The sequence below is a fragment of the Heliangelus exortis genome, chromosome W (genome assembly GCF_036169615.1).
Source record: "Heliangelus exortis chromosome W, bHelExo1.hap1, whole genome shotgun sequence".
NCBI classification, from domain to species: Eukaryota; Metazoa; Chordata; class Aves; order Apodiformes; family Trochilidae; genus Heliangelus; species Heliangelus exortis.
Genome location: NC_092453.1, coordinates 3,933,826 through 3,951,433, shown reverse-complemented (window position 1 = coordinate 3,951,433; position 17,608 = coordinate 3,933,826). Strand labels below are relative to the sequence as shown.

The following is a 17,608-nucleotide window of genomic DNA, read 5'->3' as shown; positions in this document are numbered from 1 at the left end:
GCTCAACCACTCTCTGGGTGAAAAGCATTTTCCTAATATCTAACCTAAACATCCCCTGATTCAACTTCCTACCATTTCACCGAGTCCTGTGTTCAGTCACAGGAGTGAAGAAAATGGTGCCAGTCCCATTTCTTCCCGTTGTGAGGAAGCCATAGACTGCAATGAGGTCACCCCTCAGCCTCTTCTCCAAACTGAACAATCCAGGTGACCTCAGATGCTCCTCATTAGTCACTCTTTCCAGACCCTTCACCATCCTTGTTGCTCTCCTTTGGATGCTCTCCAAAAGCTTGACATCTTTTTTATACTGTGATGCCCAAAACTGCACACAGTACTCAAGGTGAGACCATACCAGTGCAGAGTATAGTAAGACAATCACCTCCTTTGACTAGCTGGTGACACTGTTCTTAATGCACCCCAGGACACGGTTGGCCCTCCTGACTACCAGGGCACACTGCTGGCTCATGTTCAGTTTGCCATCAACTAGGACCCCCAGGTCCCTCTCCGCCACGCTGCTCTCCAGCCACTCATTCCCCAGTCTGTACTTGCCACCAGGGTTGCCCTGTCCTAGGTGCAGATCTCCGCACTTGTCCTTGTTAAACTTCATGTGGTTGGTGACTGCCCATCTCTCTAACCTATCAAGGTCTCTCTGCAGGGCCCACCTGCCCTCAAGGGAGTCAACCGCTCCTCCCAATTTTGTGTCATCTGCAAAATTGCTTACAATTCCTTCCAGTCCTGCATCCAAGTCATTGATAAAGACGTTGAAGAGGACTGAGCCAAGGATGGAGCCCTGCAGGACCCCACTTGTGACTCGTCAACCAGCCTCATGTTACCCCATTCACTGTCACTCTTTGTGCTCGACCTATGAGCCAGTTGCTCACCCATCGTATAGCACAGTTGTCCAGCTGTATTCTGTATGTTTTATCCAGGAGGGTACTATGAGAGACAGTATCAAAAGCTTTCCTGAAGTCCAGAAATATTATATCCACTGACTTCCCTTGATCAACTAGGTGGATTACCCTGTCATAATAGGAAATTAAGTTTGACAGGCAGGACTTTCCCCTCATGAAGCCGTGCTGGCTGTGACCAATGATTGCATTGTCTTCCAGGTTTTTTTCAGTATCTCTCAGAATGATCTTTTCCATAATTTTACCAGGCACTGAAGTTAGACTAACTGGCCTGTAGCTTCCAGGGTCTTTCTTCTTGCCTTTCTTGAATATAAGTACAATACTGGTCAGCTTTCAGTCGACTGGGATCTCTCCAGATTGCCAGGACCTCCCAAAAATAATGGAAAGAGGCCTAGTGATGACATCAGCCAGCTCCTTGAAGATTCTTGGATGAATGCCACCAGGCCCCATGGACTTGCAGGGATCTAACTGTAGCAGCAGATCCCGCACAAGTTCTGGGTCAGCTAAGGGTTGGTCTTCCTTGCAGTCATGGTCCTCCAGGTCTGGGCATTGAGGCCCCCTTGATCCATCATCGGTGTTGAAGACAGAAGCAAATAATGCATTAAATACCTCTGCTTTGTCTACATACTTGTTGGTGAGGTGACCGTCCTTATCCTGTAAGGGACTGATGTTGTTTCTACACTGCCTTTTACAATTAAAGTATTTGAAAAAATTATTTTCTTTTTGTCTCCCACAGTTCAAAGCTCCAGTTGAGCTTTGGCCATTTAAATTTTCTCCCTACAGTATTTAGCAGCATCTCTATATTCTTCCCATGTCAACTGACCTATCTTTCACTGGGCATACACCTTCCTTTTTTGTCTGATTTGTAGGAGCAAATCCCTGTTCAGCCAAGCTGGTCTTCTACTTCTTCTGCTTGACTTGAGACATTTTGGGATTGGCTGTTAACCAATCATGTAGATGAATGATATCAGTATAAAGATAAGGTATTTTGGGGTTCTTTTGTGTATAAAAGAAACCCTTTGTTACAGGGAAGGTGTACTACCTTTGTGGATTTGCCACCTAGCAGCTCTTTCTGCGAAGGACTGGAATAAAGAAATACCTCGACTATGTGCAAATTGGATTATTGCACACTGGGTAAGCAAACCCAGTATCGGCACATTTTGTTGACCCAGATGGGATGGTCATAGAGCTTTGCCCAGATTGTCTGATTGGTTCTGGCACTGAGGACTGGTGGTCTGGACTCTAGTGTGCACTGACCCACGTGGTTGGGGATTCCCTGACAACCCTCTGCTGTCATGGAACATTTAGTGACTCGAAGGTGCAATGCCTAAAAGAGGTAGTTCTTTGAAAAGGGGAGAGAGCTTGGGGTTTCAGGTTGATGTGCTATTTATTCATGTCAATACTCAACCACATGAGGAAGAAGAGGGGCTTTCTCAGCTTTGTCAATGCAGGGGAGGTTGGAGTATAGTATGACTGAACTGAAAAAGGGCCCTAAGGGAGTAAACACGGGTGCAGCATCCTCTACCATGGTATCTCCTTGAACCCCTTGGGATGTATTTTAAAGAATTGGAAAAAATTTGGAGGGGATCCTATAACTAAAGATAAAATGAATTAAAAAATTGTAATCAGGGGTGACCACAGTATTCATTAGATGATGGAGAAAAAAAATGGGCCAAAGGGGGGGGTCTTCAAAGCATAATACTCTACTGCAGTTAATGGTGTTTTGTAAGCATTAAGGAAAATGGGATGGAATACCATATGTGGATACTTTTATGACTTTAAGAAATTATTATGGCGCTAGAATTAAATTTAAGTTGTTGAATATGCATGAAGGAGGGAATGGAATACATTCATATATTAGATACAGAACAGGAGGATGAGAAGGATGATTGTTGCAAAAGATGAGAAAATTGTTCTGCCACTGACTGGAAAAATGTGAATAAGTGCCTTGTGCTGATGCCTTTTTAACTTTGTCCAAAAAAACCACCAAGACCACAGACTGAACAATTTTAGGGAACAGAATGATCATGGGGAATTCCAGTTGTTATAATTGTGGTGAAGTGATGAGGGGTAGATTGTGTGTAAATTGTCCATTTCATTTGGTCTTAATTTTGGTGTTTTGTGGTTTGCAGAGGTGAGGGGTGGAATGGGTTCAGTTTGTGTGGCAGGGTTTTGGTAATGGGAGAGAGGCCACAGGGGTGGCTCCTGTGAGAAGCCGCTAGAACCTCCCCTGGCTCCAAGGCTGGACCTGCCTCTGGCCAAGGCACAGCCCATAAGCAAAACTGATAAGGCCTCTGCAATTAACATATTTAACAAAATGGGAAATTGCAAAAGGACCTGCAGAAGCAGGGGGAGAAGAAATAGGCAAGATGATTCTTGAGAATTTTCTACCTATCAAACAGAACCCAGAATTGGATCCCAATGTCCAGGGAGAGAGAGCTTAATTAAAACAATACTAGCAATTTATATTATATAGAGTTAAACATGGAGTGTCTAAACCTAAGAATGTGTATGAAATAAGATGGCCCAAAAGAAAGCCCATCAGCCTTTTATGAGAGGCTGTGTGAAGTAGCTAGAAAGTGGAGAGATTTGAATCAAGACGATGAAGCAAATCAGAGGATGTTCAATATGTTTATTAGACAGTCGGTACAGGACTGTTATCATTTGAACAGGAGAAACTAAAGAAGGAGGGCTTTTGGACTCTGAGAGGGGCAGAAAGAAAAGGGAGGGATTTATTCCCTCCCATTTCCTCCCATACCCTATAAAGATCAGAAAAGTCAGCAGCTCTGCCTACTTTTCTTTCCACTTGCTGCTGTTCTTTACCACCAGCTTGCCTCCTGTTAGTCAGGGCTTATCTATGGGGTTGTGTGTGTGTGTATATATATATATATATTTGTATATATTTGTATTCTTTGTTACTTTATCCCTTATGTTATTACCTTTCCCTTGTGTTAGTAAATCTGTACCCAATTGTTTTCAGTTTCCAACTTAAAGTCTCGGGTCTTTATTCCCCTTTTATCTTCCCTTTGTGGGGGGGCAGGGGGAATAGAGAGGAATTCTGTCCTTAGGTTTGTGGTCCACCCAAACTGCAAAACCGTGACAGAATAATTGGCACCCAATGTGGGGCTCAAATTTAAATTTTTCTTTTAATTGAATATATTGGAAATTTGGAAAGTGAATAAAAAAAAAAGGATTTCAAAATTATGTGGGTGAAAGACTTGTTATATACTGCCTTTCTGAATTTACTCATCCACACATGTTGTTTTGAATGTTCCCATCTCCCAACCATGATACTTTTCTGTGCTGTTAAAACGGTGACTTCTACAGGAATGAGTTCAGTTGGGAATTTGATTGGGGAGTTTGGGGGTTCTTTGATGAATGCGTTGAGTATGCAAAATGATTCTGTTCCTTTCTGTGGCGAGTTCACCTTGCCACAGTCTGGAGGCCTCGGTGATGGTTGGTGTTACTTGTTTTGGTTATCGCTGTGCCTGAATGTGTTCCAGGGGCGGTTCAGTGTTCGATATTTGTGTAGGAAAACTGCCGCCACCCCACCAGCTTGCACTGCTGCTGCCAGGGACACCTCCCCCACTGGCTCTGAACTGGCCCTTGTCACCCCTATCACAACCTGCAGAAAGCATCTAAAGAAGTTACACACACACACACACACACACAAACCCGGGGAGGGGTGATGATGATGACTCAGAGACAGAGACAACAGAAAACCCTGATCAGGGAGAGAGCCGGCCCAAGGCAGGAACAGCACAGGAGAGTGATTCAGAACCTAAGATAACTGTCCAATCTATGTCTCTGAAAGACATAAGAAATTTAAGAAAGGATTATGCTCACGATGAAGGTGAATCACTGCTTGGATGCTGCCTGTCTGGGACAAGGAGGTGGACATGGTAGACATGGAGGGCAGAGAGGGGAGGCAGCTGGGATCATTAGCCAGAGATGGGGGCATTGATAGGGTAATTGGGAGAAACACTGGTACTTATAGTCTGTGGAAACGCCTTTTATCTCTATTCGTGAGTTTCTGCTGGAACACCTGGTTGGACCTTGGAGCGCCGTGCCCTAAGAGAGGTTCGTCTTGCTACATTATACCATCAATGAGTGCTGCTGTTCCAGATATGTTGGAGCTTCAGTATGAACTGGAGTCTAAGGCAGCCAAATGGTATGAAACTATCGACACTGTTCTGTTTTTCTCCATTCTCATAGCAGCAGAGTGCAGGCCCCACTTTGCTTTCCCCTGGAGGGGCGTCCAGTACACCTGGAACCGACTGCCTCAGGGGTGGAAGCATAGTCCCACCATTTGCCATGGACTGATCCACACTGCACTGGAGAAGGGTGGAGCTCCAGACCATCTGCAATATGTCGATATTGCTGAATGGGGTAATACGGCTGAAGAAGTCTTTGAAAAAGGCAGGAAAGTAATTTGCGTACTACTAGAAGCTGGTTTTGCTATAAGGAGTAACAAGGTCAAGGGACCTGACAGAGAGATCCAGTTCCTGCGAGTTAGATGGCAAGATGGGTGCCAGCACATCCCTATGGATGTGGTCAGAAAAACTGCAACCATGTCTTCACCCACTAATAAGAAAGAGATGCAGAACTTCTTGGGTACAGTGGAATTTTGGAGGATGGACATTCCCGGGTACACTCAGATTATAAAACCCCTTTATGATGTCACCCGAAAGAAAAATGGTTTCACATGGGGCCCTGAACAGCAAAAGTCCTTTGAGCAGATAAAACGAGAGAAAGTCCATGTAGTGGCCCTGGGACCTGTCCAAACAGGACAGGAGATTAAAAATGTGCTCTACACTGCAGCCGGTGATAAAGGTCCCATCTGGAGCCTCTGGCAGAAAGCACCAGATGAAACTCGAGGTCGACCCCTTGGGTTTTGGAGTCGGCCATATAAAGGTTCAGAGGCCAATTACACTCCAATGGAAAGAGAAATATTGGCTGCTTATGAAGGAGTTCGAGCAGCTTCAGAAGTGATTGGTACTGAGACAACACTCCTCCTGGTACCCTGTCTGCCAGTTCTGAACTGTTTTAGGGGAGGATCTCATCTACACACTATGCCACTGATGCCACCTGGACTACGTGGATTGCCTTGATAACACAGCAAGGTCAACTAGGGGACCCTGATCATCCAGACATTGTGGAGGTGATTACAAACTAGCCAGAGGGTAAAGATTTTGGAATGCCACCAAATGAGATAGTGAACCGTGCTAAGGAAGCCCCTCCATATAATGGACTTTCAGATGATGAAAACAAGTTTCAAGTTTACTCTCTTTACCAATGGATCCTGTCATCTTGTAGGAAGTCAGCAGAGGTGGAAAGCAGCAGTTTGGAGTCCTACACCACAAGTCACTCAAGCAGCTGATGAAGATGGTGAATCGAGCCAGTTTGCAGAGGTAAAAGCCATCCAGCTAGCCCTAGACATTGCTGAACGGGAAAAGTGGCCAGTGCTTTACCTCCACACTGATTCATGGATGGCAGAAAATGCCTTGTCGGGGTGGCTGAAGGGATGGAAATGGGACAACTAGCAGCACAGGGGGAAGCCTATTTGGGCTGCCACTTTGCGGGAAGATATCACTGCCCGGTTAGAGACATTAATGGTAAGGGTATGGCACGTGGACACCGATGTAAGTAAGAATCGGGCTAGTGACTAACACCGACAAAACCATCAGGCGGACCAAGCAGCTAAAATGTTTCAAATGGATTTAGACTGGGAACACAGAGGTGAACTGTTTCTAGCTCCCTGGGCCCATGACACTTTAGGTCACCAAGGGCAAGATACAATGTACTAATGGTCTTGTGACCGAGGGGTGGACTTAGCTTTAGACATTATTACACAGGATATTCATGACTGTGATGAATGTGCAGCCATCAAACAAGTTAAATGGTTAAAACTTTTGTGGTACAAGGGACAATGGTTTAAATACAAGTATGGAGAGGCCTGGCAGATACATTACATCGCACTCCCTCAGACTCATCAGGGTAAGGGCTATGTGCTCATAATGGTTGAAGCAAGCAAGCACTGGGTTGTTGGAGGTTGTTGCCTCATGCCACTGCCCGTAATACTATTCTGGGGCTTGAAAGGTAAGTACTGTGGCAGCACGGTACCCCAGAGAGGATTGAGTCAGACAATGGGGTCATTTTAAAAACCATCTCATAGACAATTGGGCTAAAGAGCATGGTGTAGAGTGGATATACCATATTCCCTATCATGCACCAGCATCTGGAAAAATTGAATGCTACAAATGGCTTGCATGAAAACCACCCTGAAAGCAATGGGTGGTGTGACTTTCAAAAATTGGGATATGTGTTTGGCAGAAGCCACCTGGCTAGTTAACACTAGGGGATCTATCAATCAAGCCAGTCCTGCTAAGTCAGACCTTTCATATACAGTGGATGGGGATAAAGTCCCTGTTGTGTGCAGAAAGAAACTGTTGGGAAAAACTGTTTGGGTATATCCTGCTTTGGGCAAAGACACCCATCCGTGGGGTTGTTTCTGCTCAAGGTCCAGGACACACTTGGTGGGTTATGCAGGAGGATGGGGAAGTCCATTGTATACCACAGGGGAACCCAACTCTAGCCGAGAGAATCTAGTTTCACTTTGTATAGTTTTAATTGTTATAGTAATTAGTTGTATTAAGTGTTTTTCCCCCAGGATAATGCAGTGGTGTCCAAGAGTCTCAGGAAGAGCTTGCAGCATGCAAGGGCATGAACCCTGACAGACCCTGTACCATCTGTCTTGATTTGAGAAACTGCCATGATGAGGATCTTCAGCCTGGACTTAACAAAAATCTTGTTTAAAGACAGGGCATCACCAGGTGAATGAGTATGGAGAGGAATGGAATAAGGGGTGGAATGTCACCATTTGAACAGGAGGAACTAAAGAAGGGAGGCTTTTGGATTCTGAGAGGGGTGGAACGCAAAGGGAGGGGTCATAAGGAGAAAGTTGCAGAAAGTCGATGGGGTGGGGGGAATGTCAATTTTGCAGTCGATAGATGCAAGAGAGGAGAGAAACAGAATAGGCCAGCAGCAACAGTAAATGGGAATGATATCAAAGGTAGAGGCAGGAGAAAAGGAAGAGGTAGAGGAGGACAATGAGGGATGATACCAGTAAAAGGCCTGCAAAATCAAATCAGATTAATGTGTGGTCTGTAAACAGGTGAGACTGGAAAAATTAATGCCTGAACCAAAAGGGGCCAGAAGAACAAGATTATATGGGAAATGTTAACCTTATTATGTTAGAGTATTTGGACAATGAATGAAGGGGACTGGGGAAAAATATTAAGGTCTCCCCAACTGATCCTCTGGTTCTAATTAAGGTGGGGAATGAAACTACTGTTGCTTTGGGTTTTTTTTTCTTTTTGGACAGCAGAGCTACACATGCAGTGGTTACTAGTTGTAAAGGACCTTTAAGACTACAGTACTGATTGTTGGAGCAACATGAGAGTGGTTTTTAAAGCCATTCATTAAACAAATGCAGTACACAATTGGATATAAGAAATTAACTCATTAATTTCTCTGTATGCCAGAATGTCCCCTGCCACGATTAGGATGTGATTTATTGTGCAAATTAAATGCTCAAGTAACCTTTTGCAAGAACTCTGTACTCCTGAAATGGCCTGGAAAGCACAAATTTGCCTCCTGATGGATAAAAATTTAGAGGAGCTTGAAGATAACCAGGTAAAACAAAGAATGTAACTCTGATTAACATATGTACATCTCACTGTACCAAACCCTTACACCTAGCTGGCCTTGGTACCTGAAACAAATAGCAATAAAAGCTGAAACCAGTCACAGGTTTTATCATCCCTACACAGGTACCTTAACCAGCAAGCTCCTTTACCTTTAGGCTCACTGAAGCATCACTTCCAGCCAAGAAACTCAGTTTACATCTGGACCTGGAATGATGAGCCACTGAGGAAGTGGAAGGGACCATATACTGTTTTGCTAACCACTTACATGGCAGTGGAGGTAAATGGGATCAACTCCTGGATCCATTATACCCAAGTGAAGGAAGCTCCTCCAGAAGAACAGTGGACCTCAACCCCTACTGGGGACTTAAAACTGAAGACCTCCAGAAATAATTTGAACTGATGAACTGTACCTGGAGTTCAGAAAGTGCCTATACAGAGATAGACTGCCTTCAAGGATTGCTTATATATTATTTTATGTATTGGCAGTATTACAGAATCATAGAATCATTAAGGATGGAAAAGAGACCTCTAAGATCAAGTCCAGCCATCAACCCAACACCACCGTGCCCACTAAGCCATGTCCTGAAGTGCCACATCTATGTTTTTAACACCTCCATGGATGGTGACTCCACCACTTCCCTGGGCAGCCTGTTTCAGTGAAGAAATTTCTCCTAATATCAAATCTAAACCTCCCCAGGTGCAACTTAGGTGCAATTTCCTCTTATCCTATCACTGGTTATGGGGAAGAAGAGACTGACCCCCACCTCACTATAACCTCCTTTCAGATAGATGCAGAGAGCAATAAGGTCTCCCCTCAGCCTCCTGTTTTTGAGACTAAATAATCCTAGTTACCTCAGTTGCTCCTAATAAGACTTGTTCTCAATTCTCCTCTACAGCTTCATTTCCCATTTCTCTGGACACAGTCCAGCAACTCAATGTCTTTCTTGTAGTGAGGAGCCCAGAACTGAACACAGTACTCAAGGTGCAGCCTCACCAAGGCTGAGTACAGGGGCAGGATCACTTCCCTTCTCCTACTGGCCACACTATTCCTGATCCAAGCCAGGATGCTGTTGGCCTTCTTGGCTACCTGGGCACACTGCTGGTTCATGTTTTCCAGAACATTTAGAGAAAGGGGTACCACTGATCAGTATGCCCATTCCTTCATATATTTTCTGGGACAACTTATGGGTAAATATAACCATTAACATAGATAAAGAAGCGGAAATCCAGAAGTGGGAATTTGTAGGAAAATATCTGGGGTGTGCCCAAATTACATCAGTTGGAATGCTTTTCCATGGTAACTGGCCAGTGCCTCAAGGACTGGTAATGGTATGTGGAACTAAAGCTGGGAAAGTATTACTGATTAATTCATCAGGAATTTGCACTATAGGAGCTGTAGTCCTCAATGTGACTATTATCAACAAGTTGAAAATTGAAGAATAACTCACTCAGAACCATTATGAAAAGAAGCAAAAGAAATAATCCCCTAATTGAAAGAGGACTGAAATTGCATTTCACTCTTTTGACAGATAGTTCATCCCTTGGCTAGGAGTAAGCAAATTAGAAATGATAATAAATGTCTCTGAAATTAATGAAACAATTGAAATAAGGCTGCTGATGCAATCAAGGCCCTCCAAGAGGAGGTCTCACAATTAGGAAAAATCACTGTACAGCATAGGATGGCATGGGATATGCTTTAAGCATTAAAAGGAGGAGCATGTACAGTAACACAAGCTGATGTGTATATGTAGAAGAGAGTGGAAGGGTATTTACACATTTAAGTTAGGCAACAAACTTGGATTTTACACAAAATACAAAAAGATGATACCTCTCTTGGGTTTGATGAAGTATGAAATTGGTTCACATATTTTCCAAAATTATGATCTTAAATAGTTATTGGGATTGAAATATATGTGTGCATTAATATCATGGTTCAGTGTGGTATAGAGTGTTTCACCAATATGCTCCAAAACTGTGAAAAGCAACTATCAAAAATTCTAATGAAGGAGAAACCATCTAAGGCATGTTATAGGAACAGAGATGTGATAATGAGACACTGAGGTATTAGAGAAGAAATATAAAGATGAGAATTAAAGGGTAACTTACATTTTTAAGTTTCAAAGGGGAGAAATTATGTCAAAAGAAACATGTTAGCATAACCACAGGAAGGTTATTTTAGGATGAAGAATGAATGGAAGATGCCAACTGCTACTACTTTTAGTCTTAAACCCTAAGCAAAACAAATAACAGAAAACAATGGCTAATTAAACTTACTGTGAACTCACCTCATTAACATATTAAAATACCCTCCCTCAGGCTGGAATGATCCCTTCCCACAAAAGCCCCCCACTCTCTGAGCATGCTTAGTGAAAAGTAGAAGTGCTACCACTTTAAATGGAAGTGAAGAACTAGTTAACTGTAGATGAATGATATTGGCGTACTTAAAAGATAAGGTAATTTTGCATTTTTTGTGCATAAAAGAAACCCTGTGTTATGGGGAAGGTGTGCTACCTTTGAGAATTTACGACCTAGCACCCCTTTCTGCACAAAACTGGAACAAAGAAATACCTCGACTGTGTGCAGATTGGATTATTGCATATCAGGTAAACGGACCTTGTTTTGGAACAACATTTGGAAGAAATTTTTTAAATTATATTACCCCCCATCTGAGAGTATCCCTCGTATGTAGCTGACATAATGAGATCAGCTACAATTTAGAGAAACGTGTAACATCTGTTATTAACTTCCATTTACTGCAAATGTCTTACCGGGGGCATTTCAGAACACAGGGTAAGCACCGTTCCTCTGTTAACAGCTATGTTGGCTTCTGTTCAAATGGCTCTTTCTCGAAGGAGAGACGGGTGGGGGTTTGGCCTGGGGCGCTCTCGCCCGATCTCCCCTCCACTTGGGTTGAGTCCGAGCGAAGAGAAAGGTCACAGAAAATAAGTTTTCAGGAAAAGGGGGAAAACAACACCTACGCCAGAAAAGTGCTTCGGGGCAGCCTGGGAGCAAGGTTCTCGCCAGGCCTTAGGCTGTGACTCAGTGCCGACAGCCCCCAGCAAGTGGCCGCAGCCCTGGCCGCCACCACGAGAACACAAAACCCGCCTTCTTTCTACAGGCCGCTCTGGAGATGTCGCGGCTGCTCCCGTCCGAACCAGGACCGCTATTTAGGTCCGAGCGAAGCCCCCTTCCCCTAACGCTCCTGTCCCCTACAAAGGGGTGGGACCAGCTGACACCCCTCCCCTTGCGGGCGACTCTGGTGCCCACACACAAGACGACACATAGGGCATTCTGCCTCTTCCCTCTCCTCCATCCTCCCGATCCCTCTAGGCCTCTTCCTCACCCCAACTCTATCGCTCCGGAGGCCGGCAAAGGCCCTACTTACTCCGGGGGATAGAGACGCAACTCCTCGATATCTCCCAGAAAGCCGAAGAGAGTGCGCATCTGCTCACTGGTCACTGCCGAGGACAGGTTCGTGACTTGGATGACAGACGTGGGGCCCAAGGGGAAGCCGAGCGGCACCCCGATCCCTCTGCTGCTCATCATGGCGGAGCCTGCACGACAGTTCCGATCGCGGCGGTGACACACGCAACCAGAAAGGCGGTCCCGACGACAGAGAGGAGCGGGCGGCGCTTGCCAGAGCGTCCAAGGATGCGGGCGCTCTAGCGACAGCCTCGATTGCACCCTGGAGGTGTTTCTGGGCGGGCAGCCGTTCTCTTGGCGGCTGGGGCTCTCCGGGGAACGGGAGCCTTCTCTTCGCGCAGACGGGATTTCGAGCTCAGCTGCCTGGGCTCCCCTGCAAAAGAGGAGGGGAAAAAAAACCCTCTCTTCCCTCCGGTTTCCTAAGGAGCCAGGCAAGCCACTGTTGCCAGGACGGGACCAACGCGGGGCCGCGTTCCCCCCCTCCTCCGGCCTCCCTTCAAGCACACGCTACTCGCCTCGGAGCATTAGGAGACAGGACTGCAGATCCTGCGGGAAAAGACGCGGGAAAGAGCGGCCCCGGCGCTCGTATAGCAGAGAAGAAGAACACAACGGCCCATGCAGCACTCTGCTGGAGTGACTGAGACGATTAGATAGCTCCATCACACGTGGGGAAGGTGCAGCTGTGACCGCATTTGACTAACCCCTGCACGAATCCCGACTACCATAATAACTGGTTTCCTTGTCCTTTAGCAAAGCGAAAGGCTTCTTATTTTAAAACCACAATACCAAAGAATCTAGGTACAAAACCTCACCTTTAAAAGGTCAGGTTTAGCTCTATTAAACAATTTGGTATAAAAATCCACTGGATGCTTTGCCAGTGAATTAAAATATGTTCACAAGAGGTGGAAGGAAAAACAGATTTCCCATTTAGATGCTCTTTTGGTAGAAAAGTCAAAAAAGAGGCAGTTTAATTACCCTAGGGAATAAACCCTCAAAATGTTTACCCCCTAACTATGTTTAATCAGCAAGGATTGTAATAGAATAGGTTGTTAATGGTTTTGTTCTAACTGAACTAATCTATACTGATTACATTTATTTTACCTGGAGTTACAGTTCAAGTTCTCTTTAAGAGGTAAGTTGACTGTGTTCCACAAGGGAGTCTGTTTACCCCATGTGCAATAACCCAATCCACACGTCAAGATATTTCTTTATCACAGTTCTGTGCAGAAAGGGGTGCTAGATAGTAAATCTACAAAGCTAATTATCACAGTTTAATCCCCCTCCCCTCCCTGATAAAGAAAGGAGAGAGAATAAGGGAGAGAGACTTATGGGTTGGAAACTAAACTACACAATTTTAATGAAACAGTAATGATAAATAGGAAAAATTACTAAATATATACAAATATACAGGAAAATGGATACCACATTCCTCCCCCCGTCCCCCCAATAACTCTCACGTCACCACCAAGGCTGCAGGGCAGCCCTGGGAAAGTCCAGGCTGGGCTCCTGGAGTCGGCAGCAGTCGGGAGCTGGAGGCAGGAATACACAGATTCAGGCTGGCATGGATCAGGGCCACAGGTGGATGAATGGACAGAATCCTCCCATGGTGCTGAAGCAAACAGGGACAGGTGAAGAACGAAGGGAAGGAGGGTTTGACCCTTGTGATCCATCAAATTTATACTGAGTATGACGTGTATGGGATGGAATACTCTGGTCAATTTTGGTCATTTATCTTGTCCACTCCTCACTAAAGGAGGGTTGCAGTTGTGACCTCTTTACTCCTTTTCTCCTTCCAGAGGGAAAAATGTTCCTCAGAGCTGAGCAGTGTCCTTGGTTCTGCATACCTTTCTCAGTAACTATAAACATCAAGTGTTATAAGTCCCAGAAGCAGACACTGTCTTGCTTTTTTTTTTTTTTTTTTTTAACTGTCTTGCTGTTAATTTCAGCAAGTGCAGCTACTTACAAGAAACTTAGATGAAAGCAAAAGTACAAGACAGAAAATCACCTTTATCCTGGCCCAAACAAGGTCACTAGTGGACCTCATACAAAAAGCTATGGCATATTTATACTGTTTAGCAAACATCAAGATCCGTCTTTGTTTACGCTTATTGGTTAGTAACTTATCACTACCAGTTTCACTGGTTAATTGTACTTCCCGCTTCTGTTTAAAGGCACAGTGTCCTTTTAAATCAAGGTGCATGGTCAGTGAGGAGTGCTCTTAACTGGGGAGGAGGTGTTTCTTGAGTCAGTGGTGTCCATCTCCCCCTGCCCTCTTTAGTTTTTGTTGAGTTGTGCTCACCTCATGCCTTGTGGCACAAAGTTTCCTTTGTTATTTCTCAAGGTTCCTCTTCAGGAGGGTAATAGTTATTGAGGTATGCAGGCTAGAGTCCTCTTATCTCAGTTCTTGCTATTTCTGTAACTCTACAAGACTTATTAGCTTCTGGTATTCCTCAACAATCTTCCCCTCTATTCCCCTCTTTGAAACTGATCTATATTTTATTCTCAGATTAAGTTTTACTATTACCATTAGAAGTCATCATTACATACTGTCCCATAAGTCTTCTCACTATCATGCTCTTAGTGCATCCAAATGGAATACATATAATCATAACTGTTATTACCATGTAAATCAAACCTTGCAATAAGCTTTGCAACCATACAGTTAAGGAGAATTTTAGTCCATGTAATACTTTGTTTAACCATCTCATTTCCATCACAGCTTTAAAATCACAACTTGATTCTGTTACTTATTTGATCCAATTGTTCATCTAAATTATCAGTAACGTTGAGGATGTTAACACAGCAATCTTTGTTATATAAATTTAAATATTTTCAGACTCCATGCTCATGTAATAGCATTAGGTCCAATGCAAATCTATTCTGCAAAGTTTTTATAGATGTAGCCTGTGACTGAATATTCAAATCCTGTCTTGTGAGTTTCTCTATTTATACTGATAAATTGTACAACCACATTTGATTCTGAAAGGAGGTTGTAGAATCCCAAAAAGAATATTTGCCCCCACATCTGGGGATCTGTGCTCACTTTGTGAGACATAGTGCCGCTCCCACCTTGTGGGGCATCACATTTTATTGGTGTCAGAAGTGGGATCTATGTGAGGAACAGTAAGGAGGACTGTTGAAAGGGGATAACTGTATAAAGGAGACTCAATTTCTCTGTTAGAAGGTCATGGCAGTTCGAGTTGTGCTTGATCTTGACTGCTCCCCACTGTTAGATTTGTTGAAAGATTATAAAGCTTGTCCAGAGCCAAAAGGGCATAGTTGGGCTGGTGACAACTGGCAGTCCCCAGCAATTGTAGCAAAACGGATAGAAGAATTGGCAAAAGAAAATAAGTCTAAACCTGGTAAGGGAAAAGCAGTGGTCTGTGGTGTCTTGGGAGCCGCATTAATTGCAGCTCAGAAAGACAAACATATTGTTGAACAAAAAAAGAGAGACAATAAGGAGTGTCTTCAGGAACTGGTTGCAAAACTTCAGGCAAGATTAGAAGTAGAACAAGCAAAGAGGTGGCAAGCTGAGAAAGAGTTAATTGACAAAAAGTGACTCAGGAGGAATTTGCAAAAGAGTTTGCAGAATGCTTTTGTGAGGGAAAGACAATTAAGATTAGAGCTGGCTTATCAGTCTGGGGAGGATGACCTGGAGAGTGAGCCTGTTTTTTCTAGTTTGTCAAAAGAAAGTGACCTTATACAAAGAGAAGTTTCTTCCTATTATCCCTGGGAGGAAATGGAGGAAGCAAAAACCAAATTTAATCCTTCACCAAAACTCTGGCCACTCGTAAAAACTGAGGTTTCATATGATGGTGAAGATGCAGAACCTGCAGTCACCACTAAACAGATACCCTATAATGAATGCAACTGAACTTGCAAAATTGCAAGAAAAGTACAGCAGGCAAACCAGAGAAACTGAAACTGAGTATGTGTTGAGGGTTTCCCTAACTAGAGGAGACCGAATAAAGCTCACAGAGGAGGAAGCCCAGGGATACTGGGGTCCTGGTGTGTTCCTAACTGTAGATGATGAACAGGTGTCAAGGTTTAACACTGGCCCGGCGATTAAACCGGGTGACAGATGCTCTCTATTAATCTCCCTCTCCTCCTTGATAAGAAAGGAGAGAGAATAAGGGAGAGAGACTTATGGGTTGGAGGCTAAACCAATCAACTTTAATGAAAACAATAATGGTAAATAGGAAAAAAAAGAAAAATGCTATATATATATATATATATATATAAATATACAGGAGAATGAATATCAAAGTCCTTCCCCCTTTTCCCCCAACAATTCTCACGCAAGCCGGGTGAAGGCAGGCAGGCAGGCAAGCAACTGGGCAGCAGGCAGGGCAGCAGGCGGGCAAACGGACTGGATGGGATCCTTCCAAGATGCCGGGTGAAGGCAGGCAGGCAGGCAACCGGGCAGCAGGCAGGGCAGCAGGCAGCCAGCCAGGGAGGCAACCAGGCAGGGCAGCAAGCAGGGCCACAAGCAGCCAGCCAGGGAGGCAGCCAGGAGCTTCTGCTGGTCTTTTATAGTGCCACAGGTGAGACCAATTAGCTGTTAAGGGGGGTGGTACCCAGCACTTCTGCTGATGATCTCAGGTGAGGCCGATCAGCTGGTAAGGGTGTGGCTCGGTCCTCGAGATCCCCCAACTCCATACCGAGGATGACGCACATGGGATGGAATACTCCATTTGAGAAACTTGCTGTCAACCTCAGCAAGTTCAACCATCTACAAGAGACTCAGAAAAATCACCTTTATCCTGGCCCAAACCAGGACACTCCACCCCTTATTCCATACCATTTGCGTCATGCTCCAATCAGCAGAAATTAGGAATTCTCACCTAGCGTTAGATTCGCCTGTGGCACACATTGTACTTCTCCATCTTTCATCATTACCCACCAAGTGTGTCCAGGCCCTTGAGCGAAAGCAACCCCACGAATGGGTTTGCCTTTGCCCGAGGCAGGATAAACCCAAACTGTTTTCCCTAGGAGATTCCTTTCATGCACCACAGGCACTTTGTCTCCATCTACTGTGTGTAGAAGATCTGACTGAGCAGGACCAGCTCGATTGATGGAACCCCTGGTATTAACTAACCAGGTAGCTTTTGCCAAATGCCTGTCCCAGTTTTTTGAAAGTTCCACCACCCATTGCCTTTAAGGTAGTTTTTAACAGTCCATTGTACCTTTCAATTTTACCTGAGGCTGGTGCATGATAGGGGATATGGTATACCCACTCAATACCATGTTCTTTGGCCCAGTTATTGATAAGACTATTTTTGAAATGAGTTCCATTATCTGACTCAATTCTTTCTGGTGTACCATGTCTCCACAGGACTTGTTTCTCTAGGCCCAGAATAGTGTTCCGGGCTGTGGCATGAGGCACAGGATATGTTTCCAGCCATCCTGTACTTGCCTCCACCATTGTAAGCACATAGCGCTTACCTTGGCGGGTTTGAGGCAGGGTGATGTAATCAACTTGCCAGGCCTCCCCATACCTATACTTTGACCACCTCCCTTCATACCACAGAGGTTTCAACCTTTTAGCTTGCTTAATTGCAGCACATATGT

The 17,608-nt window shown here is 44.5% G+C and overlaps 1 protein-coding gene across 1 annotated transcript in view; it reads right to left on the bottom strand.

Moving 5' to 3' along the window:
- LOC139789240 (splicing regulatory glutamine/lysine-rich protein 1-like) overlaps positions 1 to 12,164 on the bottom strand; it is an 86,099-nt gene extending 73,935 nt beyond the window's left edge. The window contains exon 1 of the mRNA XM_071729743.1: positions 12,000 to 12,164. Coding sequence (XP_071585844.1) covers positions 12,000 to 12,160 — 161 coding nt within the window. The 5' untranslated portion in view covers positions 12,161 to 12,164. The remainder of the gene's footprint in view (positions 1 to 11,999) is intronic.
- Between the last annotated feature and the right edge of the window lie 5,444 nt (positions 12,165 to 17,608).